Source organism: Hemiscyllium ocellatum, chromosome 6, assembly GCF_020745735.1.
Source record: "Hemiscyllium ocellatum isolate sHemOce1 chromosome 6, sHemOce1.pat.X.cur, whole genome shotgun sequence".
Taxonomy (NCBI): domain Eukaryota; kingdom Metazoa; phylum Chordata; class Chondrichthyes; order Orectolobiformes; family Hemiscylliidae; genus Hemiscyllium; species Hemiscyllium ocellatum.
Genome location: NC_083406.1, coordinates 66551524 through 66570335, shown reverse-complemented (window position 1 = coordinate 66570335; position 18812 = coordinate 66551524). Strand labels below are relative to the sequence as shown.

General features: G+C 39.1%; 1 protein-coding gene across 8 annotated transcripts in view; it reads right to left on the bottom strand.

The window, feature by feature from the left end:
- The window catches only part of tenm4 (teneurin transmembrane protein 4), a 452208-nt gene that overhangs the window by 41047 nt on the left and 392349 nt on the right, over positions 1 to 18812 (bottom strand). For all 8 annotated transcript variants that reach the window (XM_060826616.1, XM_060826618.1, XM_060826612.1 and 5 more), the window contains 4 exons: positions 16732 to 16886; positions 11163 to 12040; positions 6752 to 6924; positions 5066 to 5301 (listed from right to left, as the gene is read on the bottom strand). In XM_060826616.1, coding sequence (XP_060682599.1) covers positions 5066 to 5301; positions 6752 to 6924; positions 11163 to 12040; positions 16732 to 16886 — 1442 coding nt within the window. The remainder of the gene's footprint in view (positions 1 to 5065; positions 5302 to 6751; positions 6925 to 11162; positions 12041 to 16731; positions 16887 to 18812) is intronic.

The following is an 18812-nucleotide window of genomic DNA, read 5'->3' as shown; positions in this document are numbered from 1 at the left end:
AAAGAAAACTTTTCTTCATAGTGATTCACTCAATTTGTGGCTATGCAACTAATTCATTAATTTGAGAAATTTAAGCAATTAGCAATCACCAACATATAAAATGTATGTTAAAAAAACTGTGTAATTTGTATAATTCTCTCTTCATGGCACTTCGAGTCATAGAGATGTACAGCATGGAAACAGACCCTTCAGCTCAACTCGTCTCCATGCCAACCAGATATCCCAACCCAATCTAATCCCACCTGCCAGCACCCGACACATATCCCTCCAAACCTTTCCTATTCATATACCCATCCAAATGCCTTTTAAATGTTATAATTGTACCAGCCTCCACAACTTCTCATGGCAGCTCATTTCATACATGTATCACCCTCTGTGTGAAAATGTTGCCCTTTAGGTCTCTTCTATACCTTTCCCCTCTTACCCTAAATCTATGCCTTCTAGTTCTGGACTCACCCCACCACCCCAGGAAAAGACTTTGTCTATTTATCCTATCTATGCCCTTCATGATTTTGTAAACCCCTATAAGGTCACCCCTCAGCATCCGATGGTCCAGGGAAAACAGCCCCAGCCTGTTCAGCCTCTCCCTATAGCACAAATTATCCAACCCTGGCAACATCCTTGTAAATCTTTTCTGAACCCTTTCAAATTTCACAACATCTTTCTGATAGGAAGGAGACTAGAATTGCACACAATATTCCAACAGTGGCTGAACCAATGTCCTGTATAGTCACAACATGATCTCCCAACTCCTGTACTCAATACTCTGACCAATAAAGAAAAGCATACTAAACACCTTTTTCACTATCCTATCTACTGGAGACTCTACTTTCAAGGAGCTATGAACTTGCACTCTAAGGTCTCTTTGTTCAGCAACACTCCCTGGGACCTTAGCATTAAGTGTATAAGTCCTGCTAAGATTTGCTTTCCCAAAATGCAGCACCTCACATTTATCTAAATTAAACTCCATCTGCCACGTCTCAGCCCATTGGCCCATCTGATCATGATTCAGTTGTAATCTGAGGTAACCTTCTTCGCTGTCCAATACACCTCCAATTTTGGTGTCAACTGCAAACTTACTAACTATACCTGTTATGCTCATATCCAAATCATTTATATAAATGACAAAAAGTAGTGGAGCCAGTACTGATCCTTGTGGCACTCTACTGGTCACAGGCTTCTAGTCTGAAAAACAATCCTCCACCACCACCCTCTGTCTTCTACCTTTGAGCCAGTTCTGTATCGAAATGGCTGGCTCTCCCTGTATTTCATGAGATCTAATCTTGCTAACCAGACTTTGCCACACAAAAACCTTATTAGATTCATGGCATTAAAAAAACTTTGAATTGCTTTTGACTTTAATCTACATTATTATATATATGATAACATGACCGAAAAATATTCATTTAGCTTTTAAAGTTAGCCCAATGTCCACAAATGAAATCTATGGTATATTGAAATAACACTTTTTTTTTGTATTCATTTATACCTTGATGATTGAAATCCAACTAAGCCATCAAACCTTGAGCTGAAGTCACATAACAACAGGACCAAGATTTGAAAAATTAAGGACTTTGCCATGCATGCTGCACAAAGTATAGGCAAAAAGTGCCAATTTAGACAATATTCACAATGTTTTGCAACCTTGGAATATTGACACTGCATAGGTCTTACTGTTGGTCAACACAATTGGGTAAGCAATTTCCATTGCAATGTATTCCTGTTAATTTGACTTTCCTCAATCCCTGTTCTGCTCTTCTGGTGCCTTCCCTCCATTATAAAACAATTTTGCTGCTGAACAAGCAACAATTATATTTGTTTAGCACTTAACATATTTTATATTCTGCCTTTTCTTGCCTTATCTTTCCTCCATGCACTACCTTTCTTTCTTCCTTGGCAGGTCAGAGTAGCACAGGCGCTGTGAAGTCAGGAATCTATGACTGTCTGATTCAGTGCGTTCTCAGCTTTGGAAATATCAAATATTCTCCATGATAAACTGGCAAATTGTTTATTTGCAATTGGTGGGAATATTGGTGGGTGGCATGGTGGCACAGTGGTTAGCACTGCTGCCTCACAGGCGCCAGAGTCCTGGGTTCAATTCCCGTCTCAGGCGACTGACTGTGTAAAGTTTGCACATTCTCCCCATATCTGCGTGGGTTTCCTCCAGGTGCTCCGGTTTCCTCCCACAGTCCAAAGATGTGTGGGTCAGGTGAATTGGCCATGCTAAATTGCCCATAGTGTTAGGTAAGGGGTAAATGTAGGGGTATGGTGGGTTGCGCTTCGGTGGGTCGGTGTGGACTTGTTGGGCCGAAGGGCCTGTTTCCACACTGTAAGTAATCTATTCTAATCTAATCTTTCCTTTCTCTCTTCTGCTTATGAGTTTGAAGATAACCATGTTGGTATTTCATGGTGGAACTGGTGTCAAGGTTGATATTCCTGCACCTACTTCTCATGTGCTTATAACAACAATAATGTGAATAAACCTTATTCTCAGTGAGGACAGCGAAGTTTCAGTTAGAGACAATCTGTGACTTGATTCATTGGAACAAGGTACGAAAAAAGTATGTGACCAGACATTGCAGGTTAAAATACATTTAAAAAAAAAGTACATGGCCAACTCCATGCTTCAAGCACTGTGACGGCAGGAGCTATGTTTGTTGCAGACTGTGTGCCTTGTCATTGCCGTGAGCTTAGCTTCCACTTTATTGGATAGTCTGTGCCTTTGGATAATTTTTCAGCTCGCCTGACATATAGTACCCGAAGCAAATGAGCATGTTATTTGGTACCAACAGCTTTTTAAAATGGTTGTTGGCTACCTTAAAGCTGTACTGCTACTGAGGGACAGAAATACCCAAAGCAGGGTTACCACTGAACAGAAAATTAATTGGACCAACCATCAATGCCATGCTACAAGAACACGCAGGAGACTGAGGATTCTGTTGACACCCCAAGGGCTTTTAACCAATTTCAAGCCATAAGTCAGAGGTAGCCTGCTTACTCTCTATTGTCTGGATGAATTCAGATCCAAGAAAGCACAAGAAACTGACAATACACCAAAAATGTGACACCATACAAAAGGTTTGAGACCAAAGCTGTGATCTTAAGCAGGCAGATACTTGAAAACACTATCACCTATAATTTCCCTTCCAGTTCCCACAACATCCTAACTTGGGAGAATATTGTTGGTTCACAGTCATTGGGTCAAAATTCAGAAACTACTTCCCTAACAACACTAGGGGAGTGCAGAATGTTAAGTAACATTCAAGGACCGCGGATTGGGCAATGCATTCTAACATTGCTCATATCCTGTCAGTAAACAAAAGAGTGGCTTAATTTGGAGAATTTGGTCATGTTGTGTGCAATGAAGAATGTAAGAGACAGTGAAAAGCAGTGGTGTGGTGAACAATTGTTATTGTATGTTGAGATCTCTGGAGAAATCAAGAACTTGATTTGCCCTGACTCTATTTGATAGGTGATTGAAAAACTTCCTCCACTGGATCTGGGTGGTGAGGGGGAGGTTCCTGGAGCTGAGTAGTTGAGCACTCTCTTATGTATGGTAAGCTTAATAGCTCAGGCTCTTCCTTGCATTTTTAGGAAGAAAACATCCACTCTTACTCTGATCTCCTCTGAAAGAACCTCCAAAGAAGCCTTGGTGAAACTAATACTTTGCTTACAACACATACTGCCTTGATTTCTAGATGATTGGGAATCTTGCAGAAAGATATCAAACCTAACATTAAGAAATCTATTCCTTTTTAACTAATCCTCTGACTGACTTGCCAGAAACAGGGCTCTTGACTGAAAGGGTTTGTCATTGATTCAGTGAGAACCCCATTCAGTGAGAGTATAATGAGGTTTGAATGTTAAAATAACTGTTTGTTTATTGATGCACAAGTTGGGTTTTGAATTGACTTGAAGGACCTCAGCCCCTCTGTGGGACATGGAATAAGTGTGTGGGACAGGAAGCTTGCCCATCCTATCACAGTGTTTATAGTCAACCCTTGCAAGACTTTCACTGTGGGGGTTTTGGATGCCCTCCACAACACAGGAACAGATTTAATGACAGGACTAAAAGTGAAGAAATATCCTGGAAGTTAAATTGTAGGAATTTTGTGGACATTTGGGGTGAAAGTAGAGGCAAAGGAATGTTGAGGCAGGTCAATGAGGGAGAGGTGAGAAGCAAAGAGAATGATTCAATAGAAGGGCTAACTTTTGAGCAGACATCTGTTTTGTTAAGTGAATGCCCGATGAAATTATCAATGCATTTTTATTGTCAACAGTTGAGCCTCAGATCTGCTGTTCATTGGAACTCTTTAAAGTACATGATGATTGAGCTGGCCCATTCAAGGCATTCACTCTGGGACCTTTCCACCTTGGCTCCGGCTTAAGGTCTACTGACCAAGATGGCATCCTTGCATCAGGCACAATGGTGGGCCTTCCATTGAGAAAGTCCTGTTTCCCAACAGACAGGTGACGAAGGTGAGATTGTGACACAAGACAATTTCTGCCTCATGATTCCTACATCTGAAAGTAAAATCTGGCCAGTCTTGTGAAATTCTAATTCATTCTAAATCCACCCCCATGCAGAGTTATAATTAAGACAAAAAATCAATGGCTGTACAGTCGCCTTGAGATAAAATCTGGTCTGTGAACTGGTCCAGATATTTGCGGGTATTAAGAGAATGAAACGTATTAAATCTTGGATACCATTTTAAATTGTAAGAGGAAGGCACATGATTGCATCATCAAACTGATAAATGAAAAACTTAACACAATGGGGCAAAGGTTTCAGATAGAACAGTGCAAGTGAAAAACTTCAAATTATCTTTGAGATAATTCAATGCAATGCTATACTGGCATAATGCAAAATCTTTCTAAATAGATGGAATCAAATAGATATCATGACCTTGTTCATCTGAAATGATTTTGTGATTTGTAAGACTTGGTTATGATATTAACTTTCTATTCAACAAAGTTCATTCTGGAAGAAGATGCAATCAAAGTGAAGGGCAACACTGTAAATCTCTGGATTGTATGTACCTTAATTTTGTTTTGTTCTACTCACCCTAAGTCTTCGTCCAAATATTGTGATCTGTCCCCTTGTTTGTTCTTTCCGCTGTCGCCATTCCACCAAGTTTAAACCATTCTCAATGGGTAGGGTAACATTGCGCTTTCCAACTGTAGGATTTACAGTGCCACCTAAGAGATGTGGCTCCGTTTGCAAGGCAACTTCCATACCATTAGCTAGCATGAGTCTCAGTGAGCCATCGGCACCAATATGATATCCATTTCTAACTTGATCTAAGAATACAAACATTTGATAATTCCCAATTATTACAAATTATGTGTGGGAAATGTGAATATCTGGATTACAAATCAGTTAGCCAGTCAATACAAACATTGCTATTGATTACTTGAGCAAAGAATGAATGAAAGATTGGTGAACTTTGTGGACTTGGGTGGATACAAGTTCAAATTTACACATCGCCAGTTTTTAATCTAAGCTTTGGTGCTGCAGAAAAGTGTCAAACGTTGCACATGAATAAACAGCATTGTTTATGGCGTGAAAGATGATTGCCAACTTGTCCCTTTCAGATCTGTTTGGTTCAATAGTCAGTGAGGAAAGGTAGCATGAAAATATAAAGGAGGAATGTACTGTCAAAAGTTGAAGAACAGACACAATCATTCCCAAATTGTAGGTAGTTCTCTCACTCCACACATCTTGAGGTAGGAAACTGGTGATAACAGCAAGAAAATGTGTTACCCAGCTATGATCATATTGAATGGTGGTGCAGGCTCGTGCACCTATTGTCTATTGCTGTCTTAAGTCTCTACTTGATTCCTATTTTGTCTAATAAGGAGAAGTAACTCCATCCAAGCAGTTACAAGGAAAATAATAGAATGGCAATGAGACCAGTGTGGGCCTTCCGAAGCGTAATATTCCTCTTTTAGATCCTGTATGAAAGCTTAGGAATCCAATGCTAAATACATGGAGATTGGTTTACAAGGTCAGTGTTACTTGTGTATTAAAGCCTGAAAATCAAACTCTTCCCACTACAGCTAGAAACAGGTCGGGTACAGTACTGCCAGATGTACAGCACATTCTTGAAGGATCTTGCCACTTAGTGTTGAATTAGCAACAATTGTGGCCTCGAGGGAACCGGATTGAGGCTGGCCAAAATGGTTTCCTTCAGGACCTGTATAATTTGGCCTTGATTTGAATTCTTGAAGAATAAAAGCTGCTGTTTAACTTACTACACCATCCAACTCACATTATTTGGATAAAAACACAAGTGATTCTTCAATGTATTACTTCCAGCTCTCATTTCTACATTAAAATGGACTTAGCTTTTTGCTGTGTTATTTAACAATAATCATCCTAGTATAGTATTAGAAAGGGTAAGATTAGATTAGCTGCTTGCCATACACCCTGCCTGATTTGCTGTCTCATTGACTTTGATGAAATAGAGAGCAGCAGTATGTGTGAAATGGCCAGGCCTTCTGATATCTCCTGTTTATCATCTTTCACTGGAAGCTATAATAACTCTGTGGCCTTTGCAAGACTGCACATATTCCCTTACTCAAGTTTAGAATGTCATATATTGCGACAATTGTTTTTAGCCAAAGGAAAATGCTAAAACAATTCTAATAATATCAAAACAATGCATAATAACTAGTTGTCATGAGTGAGAACAAGAGAACAGTAAGAGAGAAAACATTGACAGTCTCCATAATGAGTGAATGAACTTACCTTGCACAAGTGTATAGAATGAGCCTGCAGCTGACAGGTTGGTTGTTATTGTAACATCATCCTTACTAGACGTTTCAACATGGACTTGAACTGAGTTATCAATTTCCCCGTGGAAACTATAGATGTGACCAGTGGGAAAAGTTGCATTGATCAGCCGGCCATAACTATCATACCTGGGTGGAAAATAATTATGTATATATTTATTCAGTTCGTTGACTGAAAAAGATGAATTTTTATACTACAGCCAACAATCTTTTCAATCTTGAATTTTGCTTATAGGATCTCGAATTTTCACTGGATGATTCTATTAAAACTCTTTCATTCGACATCAAAAGAATTGTGCAAGTGGGATTAATTTTTGCTGAGGCAGCAATCAGTAATTAAATATACATGGGCAGGATAATTTATATATGAGAGACTTAAAATCAATAAATCACAAAAATAAATCAACATTTAAAATCACTGAGCAGTAAAGGGCTTTCAAATGAAATGCTTCTGATATATTCACTGAATTAATGAAATGAGGACATTTTGTTTTTGATGGATGGAATGACTAACTGCGAACATAAGATTGAAATCATGCAATTAAAAGCTTGCTGGAAAACAGATAACCAATGAATATAATATCTAACGTTATTTTGATTATGTTTTCATTTCAAAATTATTTTTATTCTTAAGTATCAACAAAAAGCATTGTCAACTGAATAAAATTTCTTGATAATTTAATCCACTACCATTCATAAAACTCTGGTAATATAGACATACTTTTGCTTTCATCCATGTTGGCCTTAGGTTTTGCTCCCAGAAAGATCCTCCGTTTTAATGAAGATAATGCCAGAAAGAGGCTACAAATGCCATTAGCAACCTGCAGCGAGAGCCTGAGCTTCCAGTGGCATGGGTGCTGACACACATTGAAAAGACTGATCCTTTGTCTGTAAATCCTACAGGGGTCTCATCTTCTTCAAGTGGGATCTCTGTAGCTATTCCATTTGTGCTGCAGAATGCAATGCACCAGAGGAGAAGAAACTAGCCGTTTTTTGTGCTCTTGGCATTGTTACCCTTCACTAGCCTCAGATCTGAAAGCTGGAACTATATGAACTGTGGGGCAGATGATGAGGTCAGCAAGCAGCTGCCAAGCAGTGAAGCATTCTTTCAGAAGGAATGCAATGACCATCTGCCTTTCACCTGGACATGACTGAAGTTCTCCAGTTTCACTGATCAAACACTTGCCAGCCTACCAGTTTCACTGACAAAGCACTCTCGATTATTAATTCAGCTGGATAACCCTGACAAGTTGTTGACAGCCTGGGATATAAATACACTAGGTATTAAAGGCAAAAATCATTTGTTAAATCAGTAGTTAATAATCTATTGCTAATTACAATGACTTATTCAACAGATCCAAGATGTACTTGGCAGTCTCTTCAGGTGAAACCTGAATCGCATGTTGTGATTCTGTCCTGATACAACTTCCAAGGGATTAAACTCCCCAAACCTGTCTTAACTTTGCCTGTTATAATTTACCCTCCTGCTTCATCTAAGTGACGCATTGTTCAATTTGTGAGGCAGTAACAGGGCATTCTTTCATTCTTTTGAAATTATTTGTTTGCATTACTGAAATGTATTTTGTAATTATTATTTAAAGCCATGTTTGATCCACAGTGAAATATTTCGTCAATGAAGCCAACACATTTTCACTTCACTGATGTCAATTAGGGTCACATTGAATTAAATGTAAAATTCATTTATAAGTGCAGAAAATAAATGATGCTCAGCAATACAAACCAGTCATTGTTCAGCAAAGAGGTAAGCCTTAGTCTGGAGCAAAGTAGGGAAGAAGAAGCAAGAATTTGGGTTGTAAGTTTGCTCACTGAGTTGGTAGATATGTTCTCAGGTGTTTTGTCACCTTGCTAGGTAACATCATCAGTGAGCCTCCGATGAAGTGCTGGTGTTCTGTCCCACTTGCTATTTGTGTGTCTTGGTCTGTTTTAATTGGTGATATCACTTCTGTTTTTTTTTCTCTGACTGGTTGGTAAATGGGGTCCAATTCGACATGTTTGTTAATGGAGTTCCGGTTTGAATGCCAGGCCTCTAGGAATTCCCGTACATGTCTTTGTTTAGCTTGTCCCAGGATGGATGTATTGTCCCAGTTGAACTGGTGTCCCTCCTCTCTGTGTGTATGGATACTAGTGATAGTTGGTCCTGTCTTTTGCTGGCTTGTTGGTGCTCATGTATCCTGGTGGCTAGTTTCTTGCCTGTTTGTCCAATGTGATGATTGTTGCAGTCCTTGCATGGTAATTTGTATATGGCGTTCTTTCTGCTGGTTGTTGGTAAGGGGTCCTTTAAATTCATCAGGAGCTGTTTCACTGTAGTGGTGGGTTTGTGGGCAACCATGATGCCAAGGGGCTGGAGTCGTCTGGTTATCATCTCTGAGATGTCTTTAATGTAAGGCAGGGTGGCTAGAGTCTCTGGGCGTGATGTGTCTTCTGTTTAGGTCTGTTGTGTAGAAATCGGCGGACTGCGCTTATCGGGTACCCATTGTTTCTGACAATTTTGTATAATGTTTTTCCTTGGCTTCTCATAGTTCCTGGGTGCTGCATGTGTTGTGGACAAATGGACAGGAAACTAACCACCAGGATACATAAACATCAACTAGCCATCAAAAGACATGACCAACTGTCACTAGTATCCATACAGACAGACAAGTGGGACACCTATTTGACTGGGACAATACATCCATCCTGGGACAGGCTAAACAAAGCCACACAAAGGAACTCCTCGAGGCCTGGCATTCAAACCGTAACTCTATTAACAAACATATTGATTTGAACCCCATTTACCAAACTCTCAGAAAAAGAACTGAAAGTGATATCACATACCGTAACAGACCAAGACACGCAAGCGGGACAGAACACCAGTGCTTCCTCGGAAGCTCGCTGATGATGTTACCTAGCATGGTGATGAAATATCTGAGAACAAATCTAACAGCTCAGAGAGCAAACTTACCTGAGCTACAAATCTTCTTAAGCAAACAAGAATTCACTGAATTTTTAATCCTTTGTTGACAACATAATTTAACGACACTCAGATATTTCATAGTTTACTTAATTAGAAAACAAATCAACACATTATACCTCCTTATTTCAAGATTTTTTTTACCCTACCTTATAAGTTTAATAATAGAATCCCTATTTAGAATCTCTACAGTGTAGAAACTAGTCCTTCGGCCCAACAAGTCCTCTCAAGAGTAACCTACCCAGACCCATTCCCTCTGACCTATATTAATCTTGATCTAACCTACACATCCCTGAACACTATGGGCAATTTAGCATGGCAAATTCACGTAACCTGCACATCTTTGAATTGTGGGAGGAGACCAGAGCACCCGGAAGAAACCCACATAGACATGTGGAGAATGTGCAAACTCCACACAGACAGTCGCCTGAGGCTGGAATCGAACCCGGGTTCTTGGCGCTGAGCCACCATGCTAGTCAGGAGTTCCTGTTATTCTCAGTTGACTTGGACTTGGTGCTGTCCAAACAATTTTTAAAAACATTTTGTATTGAAATTTTGAGAGCAATATCAACTCATTAATCATTTGATTAACACAACTGAATTAAAAATTCAAAGTATGCTTGATCAGTCATCTTTAACAGATTTGACATTATATACTAGCTGCTTTTTCAGCTGTAATATTACTTAATGAAAACTATATATCTTAATTTTATAAGACCTTCAAACAAGTCTAAGAACTTCTTGTTTGAAGGGTTTAAAAAAAAAATAACTTTGTAGCTGTGGGCCAACTTCTGTGCACCTGCAGAAGTGGTTGGAACCACGCTAAGGACCTCACCATTGAAAACTTCCAATTAAAATTATGAATTGCTTTATTTCACGAAGGAAGGTTGCAATTAAAATTTGGTGAACGTTAAAATCTAATAACATCAGGTCCCTATAGATGGCTGAGAGAATGTTGCTTAATTCACGAATACACACTGGTAAGACATTCAGCAGAAATTCTGCCTATGAGCACCCATGGAAATCTCAAATGCCAACCAGCTGAAATTCAGATCTAGAAATCGCAGCATCAACCTAATACTGAGATAATGTGCCAGTGCTGAATCTTCCCTGGTTTAGTAATCTGCTGAGCAACACCAAGAATGGACTAAATAACAATCTGAGAGGTTTCCAATGGTATTGCTTGCTGTTAGATTTCTTTGTCATTACCAGAGGGATTGTTCCCACCTGTATGTATTCATTAGAGTAGTAAATCCCAGTGAAAGAAATGAAATTACAAATACACTCCTTTGCCACTTTCTGAAGGTAAACTGATGTCATTCAATCTGTGTGTATGTTGATTATTGACCCCAAAATCTACTTATATATTTGATATAAACAATATATAAATATTTACTCATAAAATGTGGTCCATCCATTTTCATTACTTTTAGTTGCCATGAGACCAGTATTGCCATGGTATGTCATCATAGCCAGTTCATGACCCTGGGTAGACACACTTTTCAAAGCACTGTTGGTTCCAATAGTCAACCAGTAAGGCGGTCCATCTTGCACATCAAGCCAGAGTGGCATTCCTGTGGCATCCCGTCGAATATATAAAAAGTTTCCATTATTGTCTTTGATTGTGCTAATGTCTCCATTCTCAGTATATGTGATATTGTAAAGATAGTCTCCAGTGATAAGGCTCTGGGTATACAGATGGCTACCATTCAGGGCAAATAAATACAATTCTTGATCAATGGTTGAAGCAACTTCATAGAGATTCTGAGAATTAAGAAAAGGTCTGTTTTTCCGAACAAATCTAATACGGATGTTCCCAAGATCAGCAATGTACAGGTCTCCCTCAGGGCATACTGCGAGTGATGAGGGGGCATTTAATCTGGCATCCTTTGCATATCCATCATCACCTGAGTAACATTCACAGTTCGCATCATTTTTACAGTCACAACCAGTTGGTGCTCCAGCGACGAGAGATATTTCACCATTTGTTGTGACTTGGCGCACACGGTTAATTTTCTTCTCATCTGTTTCTGCTATGTACAAGATCCCATTATGGGAAATAGAAATGGCACTAGCTGACTCCAGGGTTGAATGCACTGCCACCTTGCTAAGCAAGAAATGATCAATTCCAGGCACTTGACAGTGCATTGGGCGGCCAGCCACAATGCGCACTTGGTGATTTTCTGAAATCTGAAGTACCACATTGTTGTCCAACACATAAAGTGAATTATCCATGGGATTCACTGCCAGATCAGTGGGCCATTCCAGACGTACCTGAGGGCACAATGGTACAAAATCAATAGTAGTTATTAATATTTGATTTAAGTCTGAGAAACAATAGTAAAACATGCTGTGATGCTGCTGAAATTTCTCATTCTTTCTCCTTTCAATGATACGTGACTACCCAATTTGTTTTGTAGGATCCTTTTGAATACTTAACTTTTCAAGCATTGACTTAATGACTAAGATATTTACTCAGCATTCCTGATTTGTTTTAAACAACTAAATATATCAGTTAAACTGGAAAAATATTGTAATTTACGCACGAGATCAGCAAAATTTAAAAAATCTCTTCCTTTTGCTCCTCAAACACACATACAAAATGACACTTGGATATTCTCTCGTGAAATCAATAATCTGTAAACAGGAAAATAAGTTTTATTTCATCCACACTGTAAATCTTAGTTTTCCCATAAACAATGGAATAGCTTGAACGACTTCTCCTTTTGGCAGTCTGCAGCTACGGCTGGCAGAAAAATTCCTATTTATTTGAACCAGCATTTCATGTGGCTGATACAACTCCTGAAATAGCTTAAGTGAGGCTATCCTTCAATGCTTAATTTTTCACACTTGTTGAAGAAACTAAATTAAATAAATGAAATAATAGTTCTGAAATATATGTGAAAAATTTGAATACCACACTAAATTATGCTTTTTATAATGTATTTTCTCTGTCTACAAAAGGAATTTGTACAAAGATAATGTGAAATGAGCTCCACTATATTACATTCCTTCTAACTTGGAAATAGGCACCATAATAGTACAATATTATGAAGTAATATTCATAATTTGCCATTTTGGAGATATGGGTTGAGCACAAACAGGAATGGTTGTGGCAGGTTCTGGGATTTACATATTTCAGTAAGAACAGAGAATATGGTAAAAGTTGCGGGCGGCGGGTGGCATTGTTAGTCAAGGACAGTATTACGGTGGCAGAAAGGATGTTTGAGGGTTTGTCTACTGTGGTAGTATGGTCTGAAGTTTGAAAAAGGAACAGAGAGGCCACCCTGTTGGGAGTTTTTGATAGGCCTCTGATTAGTTCCCGAGATGTAGAGGAAAGGATTGCAAAGATGATTCTAGATGGGAGCGAGAGTCGTTGTTATGGAGGACTTTAACTTTTCAAATATTATAGTTTGAGTATACTATAGTTGAGTACTTTAGATGGGTCAGTTTTTGTCCAATGCATGCAGAAGGGCTTCTGACACAGTATGTAGACAAGCAAACAAGTGGCGGTGCCACATTGGATTTGGTACTGGGTAATGAACCTGGCAAGGTGTTAGATTTGGAGGTAGATGAGCACTTTGGTGACAGTGACCACAATTTGGTTATGTTTACTTTAGTGATGGAAAGGGATAGGTACAGACTGCAGGGCAAGAGTTATTGCTGGGGGAAAGGCAATTATGATGCAATTAGGCAAGATTTAGGATGCATAAGATGGGGAAGGAAACAATTGAACTGTGGAGCTTATTCAAGGAACAGGTACTGTGTGTCCTTGATAAGCACATATCTGTCAGGCAGGGAGGAAGTGGCCGAGCGAGAGCTGTGGTTTACTAAAGATGTTGAATCTCTTGTCAAGAGGAAGAAGAAGGCTTATATTAGGATGAGACGTGAAGGCTCAATTTGGGTGATTGAGAGTTACAAGTTCATCAGGAAAGACCTAAAGAAAGAGCTAAGAAGAGCCAGGGGAGACATGAGAAGTCGTTGGCAGACAGGATCAAAGAAAACCCTAACCTTTTTATAGGCATATCAAGAATAAAAGAATTCCTGATGAGAGAAGGATTTGGGCCAAACATAGTAGTGGAAAGTTGTGCCTGGAGTCTGAGGAGATAGGGGAAGCACTCGTTGAAAAAGGACAACGTTGTCGAGGAGAATACGGAGATACAGATTACAAGACTAGATGGGATTGAGGTTCACAAGGATGAGGTGTTAGCAATTCTCGAAAGTGTGAAAATAGATGAGTCCCCTAGGCTGGATGGGATTTATCCTAGCAAACTCTGGGAAGCCAGGGAGGAGATTGCCGAGCCTTTGGCTTCGATCTTTATGTCATCATTGTCTACAGAAATAGTAGCAGAAGACTGGAGGATAGCAAATGTTGTTTCCTTGTTCAAGATGGGGAGTAGAGACAACCCTGGTAATTATAGACCAGTGAGCCTTACTTCAGTTGTGGGAAAAGTGTTGGAAAGGGCGATAAGAGATAGGATTTATAATCATCTAGAAAGGAATAAGTTGATCAGGGATAATCAACATGGTTTTCTGAAGGGTATGTCATGCCTCACAAACCTTATTGAGTTCTTTGAGATGGTGACTAAACAGGTGGATGAGGGTAAAGCTGTTGATGTGGTCTACATGGATTTCAGTAAGACGTTTGATTCAGGTTCCCTATTGCACAAAATACGGAGGCATGGGATTGAGAGTGATTTAGCAGTTTGGATCAGAAATTGGCGAGCTGAAAGAAGACAGAGGGTGGTAGTTGATGGAAAATGTTCATCCTGGAATTCAGTTAATAGTGGTGTACCACAAGGATCTGTTTTGGGCTACTGCTGTTTGTCATTTTCATAAGTGACCTAGGTGAAAGTGTTGAAGGATGGGTTAGTAAATTTGTGGATGACACTAAGGTTGGTAGAGTTGTGGATAATGCTGAAGGGTGTTGCAGGTTACAGAGGGACATAGATAAGCTGCAGAGCTGGGCTGAGGGGTGGCAAATGGAGTTTAATGTGGAAAAGTGTGAGGTGATTCACTTTGGAAGGAGCAACAGGAATAAAGAGTGCTGGGCTAATGGTAAAATTCTTGACAGTGTATATGAACAGAGAGTTCTTGGTGTTCACGATCAACATCTCTGAAAGTTGCCATTCACATTGATAAGGTTGTTCAGAAGGCATATGGTGTGTTAGCTTTTATTGGGAAGGGGATTGAGTTTTGGAGCTGCGAGGCCATGCTGCAGCTGTACAAAACTCTGGTGCAACCATTCCTGGAGTGTTGCGTACAGTACTGACCACCACATTTTAGGAAGGATGTGGAAGCTTTGGGAAGGATGCAGAGGAGATTTACTATGATTTGCCCGGTGTGGAGGGAAGGTCTTATGAGAAAAGGCTGAGGGACTTGAGGCTGTCTTCATTTGAGAGAAGGTTTAGAGGTGATTTAATTGCATTAACTAAGATAATCAGATGGTTAGATAGGATGGACAGTGAGAGCCTTTTTCCTTGAATGGTGATGGCTAGCATGAGGGGACATCGCTTTAAATTGAGGTTGATAGACATAGGACAGATGTCAAAGGTAGTTTCTTTACTCATAGAGCAGTTGGGACATGGAATGCACTGCCTGCAACAGTAGCAGACTTGCCAACTTTAAGGGCATTTAAATTGTCATTGGATAAACATATGGATGAAAATGGTATAGTGTCGGATAGATAGGCTTCAGATTGGTTCCACGGGTCAGTGTAAGATAAAGGACCGAAGGGCCTGTACTGTGCTGTGATGTTCTCTGTTCTATCTACAGCAGTGTTAGATAGCATATTTTATTTTTCAATAACTTGTGATTTAAAAAATATTTTTAAAAACAAATTGCCTTCAAAGATTTCGTGGCATGTATTGCATTGAAATATAACTGAAAGCTTTTTCTTTCTTCCAAATTATAAATTAATATTCTTGCTCCTTCTTAACATGGCAAAGGGCCCAATTTTACTCTTTTTTAGTGTTGGATTTCTATTACAAAATTATCAGCTTTTTCATTGCCATTGTGATTATCTTGCCATTTTCATTTTTATGTGTAACAGTTAATTATACTGAAGTGAGGAACAAGTGAAATGTCTTTAATTTGAAAGGATTTTAAAAGCAGATCCTAGACCACGCTAAAGACTCATGGTGGCTCATTGGAAAGTACATTGTCAAGCATGGAACAATGGGTAAACTATAACTTGTCTTACTGTTCCCAACCAGAGAGCGATCAGTCAGGGTACACAATCTGTTTTGCTATTAAACTACTGTTATTGAAAGTTGAGATTGTGTTGTCATGAATTATTGTCAAAATTGGGCTTTACAATAAAATATCAACAAAAAATTGAAAGCTGAATTAGTGGTGCTGGAAGAGCACAGCAGTTCAACTGAGTACACTTGATATGAATTGTTTTTAGGTGTCTATTATGCCAGCATTTCAATTTATGATACTTTTATTTCTTCCCACTAAGGATTTCTCCTATATCTCTTATAATTTTATGACATAAATGTTCACAAAGTTCACTTCATTTAAAAGTGGTTCGTTGTTAGCATAAGCAAATGCATCTCCACTTCAAATAAAATTAGCTAGTTAAAGTAACTTATGTAAAATGAATTAATTTTAAAAATCATCACTTCAAACCAGTGGTTAGACAAAATTATGAGCTTACCTAAGATGCAGAAAGACATACATATCCACTGAACAGTTTGGGGTAGACTTTCCTCAAGGTTTTTGCTGGGAATCTGCTGTAACTTTAGCGTATGATTGTCGCCAGAGATATAGTGACAAGATTCATTTATGCTGTTTCTCTGGCATTTACAATGAAGTTATGTTGGACAAATAAGATAAATTAGAAACTCGTACCTATGCTTCGGCTAATTTTCCCTACACCTTCAATTTGCACACCAAATTTTTAAAAAATGATAGATGAGTTACTTTTTTCTGAAAGATTACAAGTATGATAAGCATATTACCTGGGAAATATCCATCACTGAGTCACAACTAAGAGGCCTTGCTGAGGTTAGGTCATTGGAACCAATCACAGAGGAGATGATTCCATTCTGATCAATCCGGCGAATCATTGTTCCATCGACGAAGTATATCAAACCAAATTTGTCAACAGCAATACCTGGTGAAGGAAAACAATGAACAGTACAAGACAACTGTCAAAATATGATTTGTGTTCACTCCATATCCATGTTTTCTGTTGATGAAGCTGCAAACTTTCAACTATAATGGGGACATCAGGGATCCTCAAAATCATCATGTTTCTATTTGTATTAGTAGCAGTTTAACTTAGTTGATAAATGTCTCACCAAAGCATTTTCTGCAGCGATAGAAAATGCTGAAAATACTCAGCAGGTCATGGAGCATTTGTGGAAAGAGAAATATGGACTAACATTTTGATTCCTTGATTGTTTACCAGAGATTATGATGAAAGTTTATTGACCTAAAATATTAATTTGGTTTCTCTCTCCCAGATGCTGCCAGACCCACTGAATATTTCCAGCATTTGCAGTATTTTGCTCCGGTCTTCTGCAGTGATCCTGCTACTTCTCTGAGGTATATGTTCTCACAGAACTTATTGATATATGTTGAAGGTTTCCCCATACAAAAATACTTGGAAACCACATAACAAGTAAAAACCAAGAGGATGTTTAAAAAACACATATGTTTTATATCTTATAACTTTAGTATAGAAGTATCTGTTTGAAATTTCTGATATATATATATATGTAATGAGAAGGCTCACTCACCACATGTAATTTGCCTCATGACAGTAGCAAGAGTCGAACAGTGTGGTGCAGGAAAAGCACAGCCGGTCAGGCAGCATCCGAGGAGCAGGAGAATTGATGTTTTGAGCATAAGCCCTTCATTTGGGGTGGCACAGTGGCTCAGTGGTTAGCACTGCTGCCTCACAGTGCCAGGAACCCAAGTTCAATCCCAGCCTCAGGCGACTATGTGTGCAGAGTTTGCACATTCTCCCTGTGTCTGCATGAGTTTCCTCTGGGTGCTCCATTTCCTCCCACAATCCAAAGATGTGCAGATTAGATGAATTGCCCATGCTAAATTGCCCATAGTGTTCAGAGATGTGTACGTTAGGCGCATTAGTCAGGGGTAAGTATAGGATAATATGGTAAGGGAATGGGCCTGGGAGGACTATTCTTCAGAGGGTTGATGTGGATTTGTTGGGCCAAAGGGCCTGTTTCCACACTGTAGAGATTCTATGATTCTATAATCAGGGCTTCCTGATGAAGGGCTTATGCTCAAAACGTTGACTCTTCTGCTCCGCGGATATTGCCTGACCGGCTGTGCTTTTCTGGCACCACACTCTTTCACTCTGATCTTTAGGGTCTGCAGTCCTCACTTGTCAATTTAAGTGAATCCTAACACTAAAAATTATGAAATGGAGCCTGTCTGTGTCAATGAATATTGAAAAAAATCTGTTCCATTACTTACACAAATGTTTAATAATACCTCAACAGCTATATTTATGTCATTATTATTAGTTGGTTGCTTTCCACAACTTACAATTATCCCATAATGATGGTTGGAGGATGGTGTATAAATTCAAAGTTTAATTGACAACTCAAGTTATTTGAAGGATTGCTATCTTTGCTGTAGGTTTGTGAGTATATGTTTATTTTCATATGGGCTGATGAGCTTTTAAAGCATTGAATGGATGTTCATGAATGGGCGTGATTGTTTGCTTTAATGAAAGGTGTAATAGATATTCAGATTTTTTCACACAGAGGGTGGTGCATGTTTGGACTGAGCTGCAAGAGGAAGTAGTGGAGGGTGGTACAATTATAGCATTTAAAAGGCATCTAGATGGGTATATGAATAAAAAGGGTTTAAAGGGATATGGTCCAAGTGCTGGCAAATGGGACTGGATTAGGGTAGAATATCTGGGTGGCATGGACGAGTTGGACCGAAGGGTCTGTTTCTGTGTTGTCTATCTCTATGACAGCAGCAACTCAACCAACGTACTTAATAGCTATGGAAGGCAACAGACCACAGATAGGATTTCAAATGAATACTGGAGATGACATCA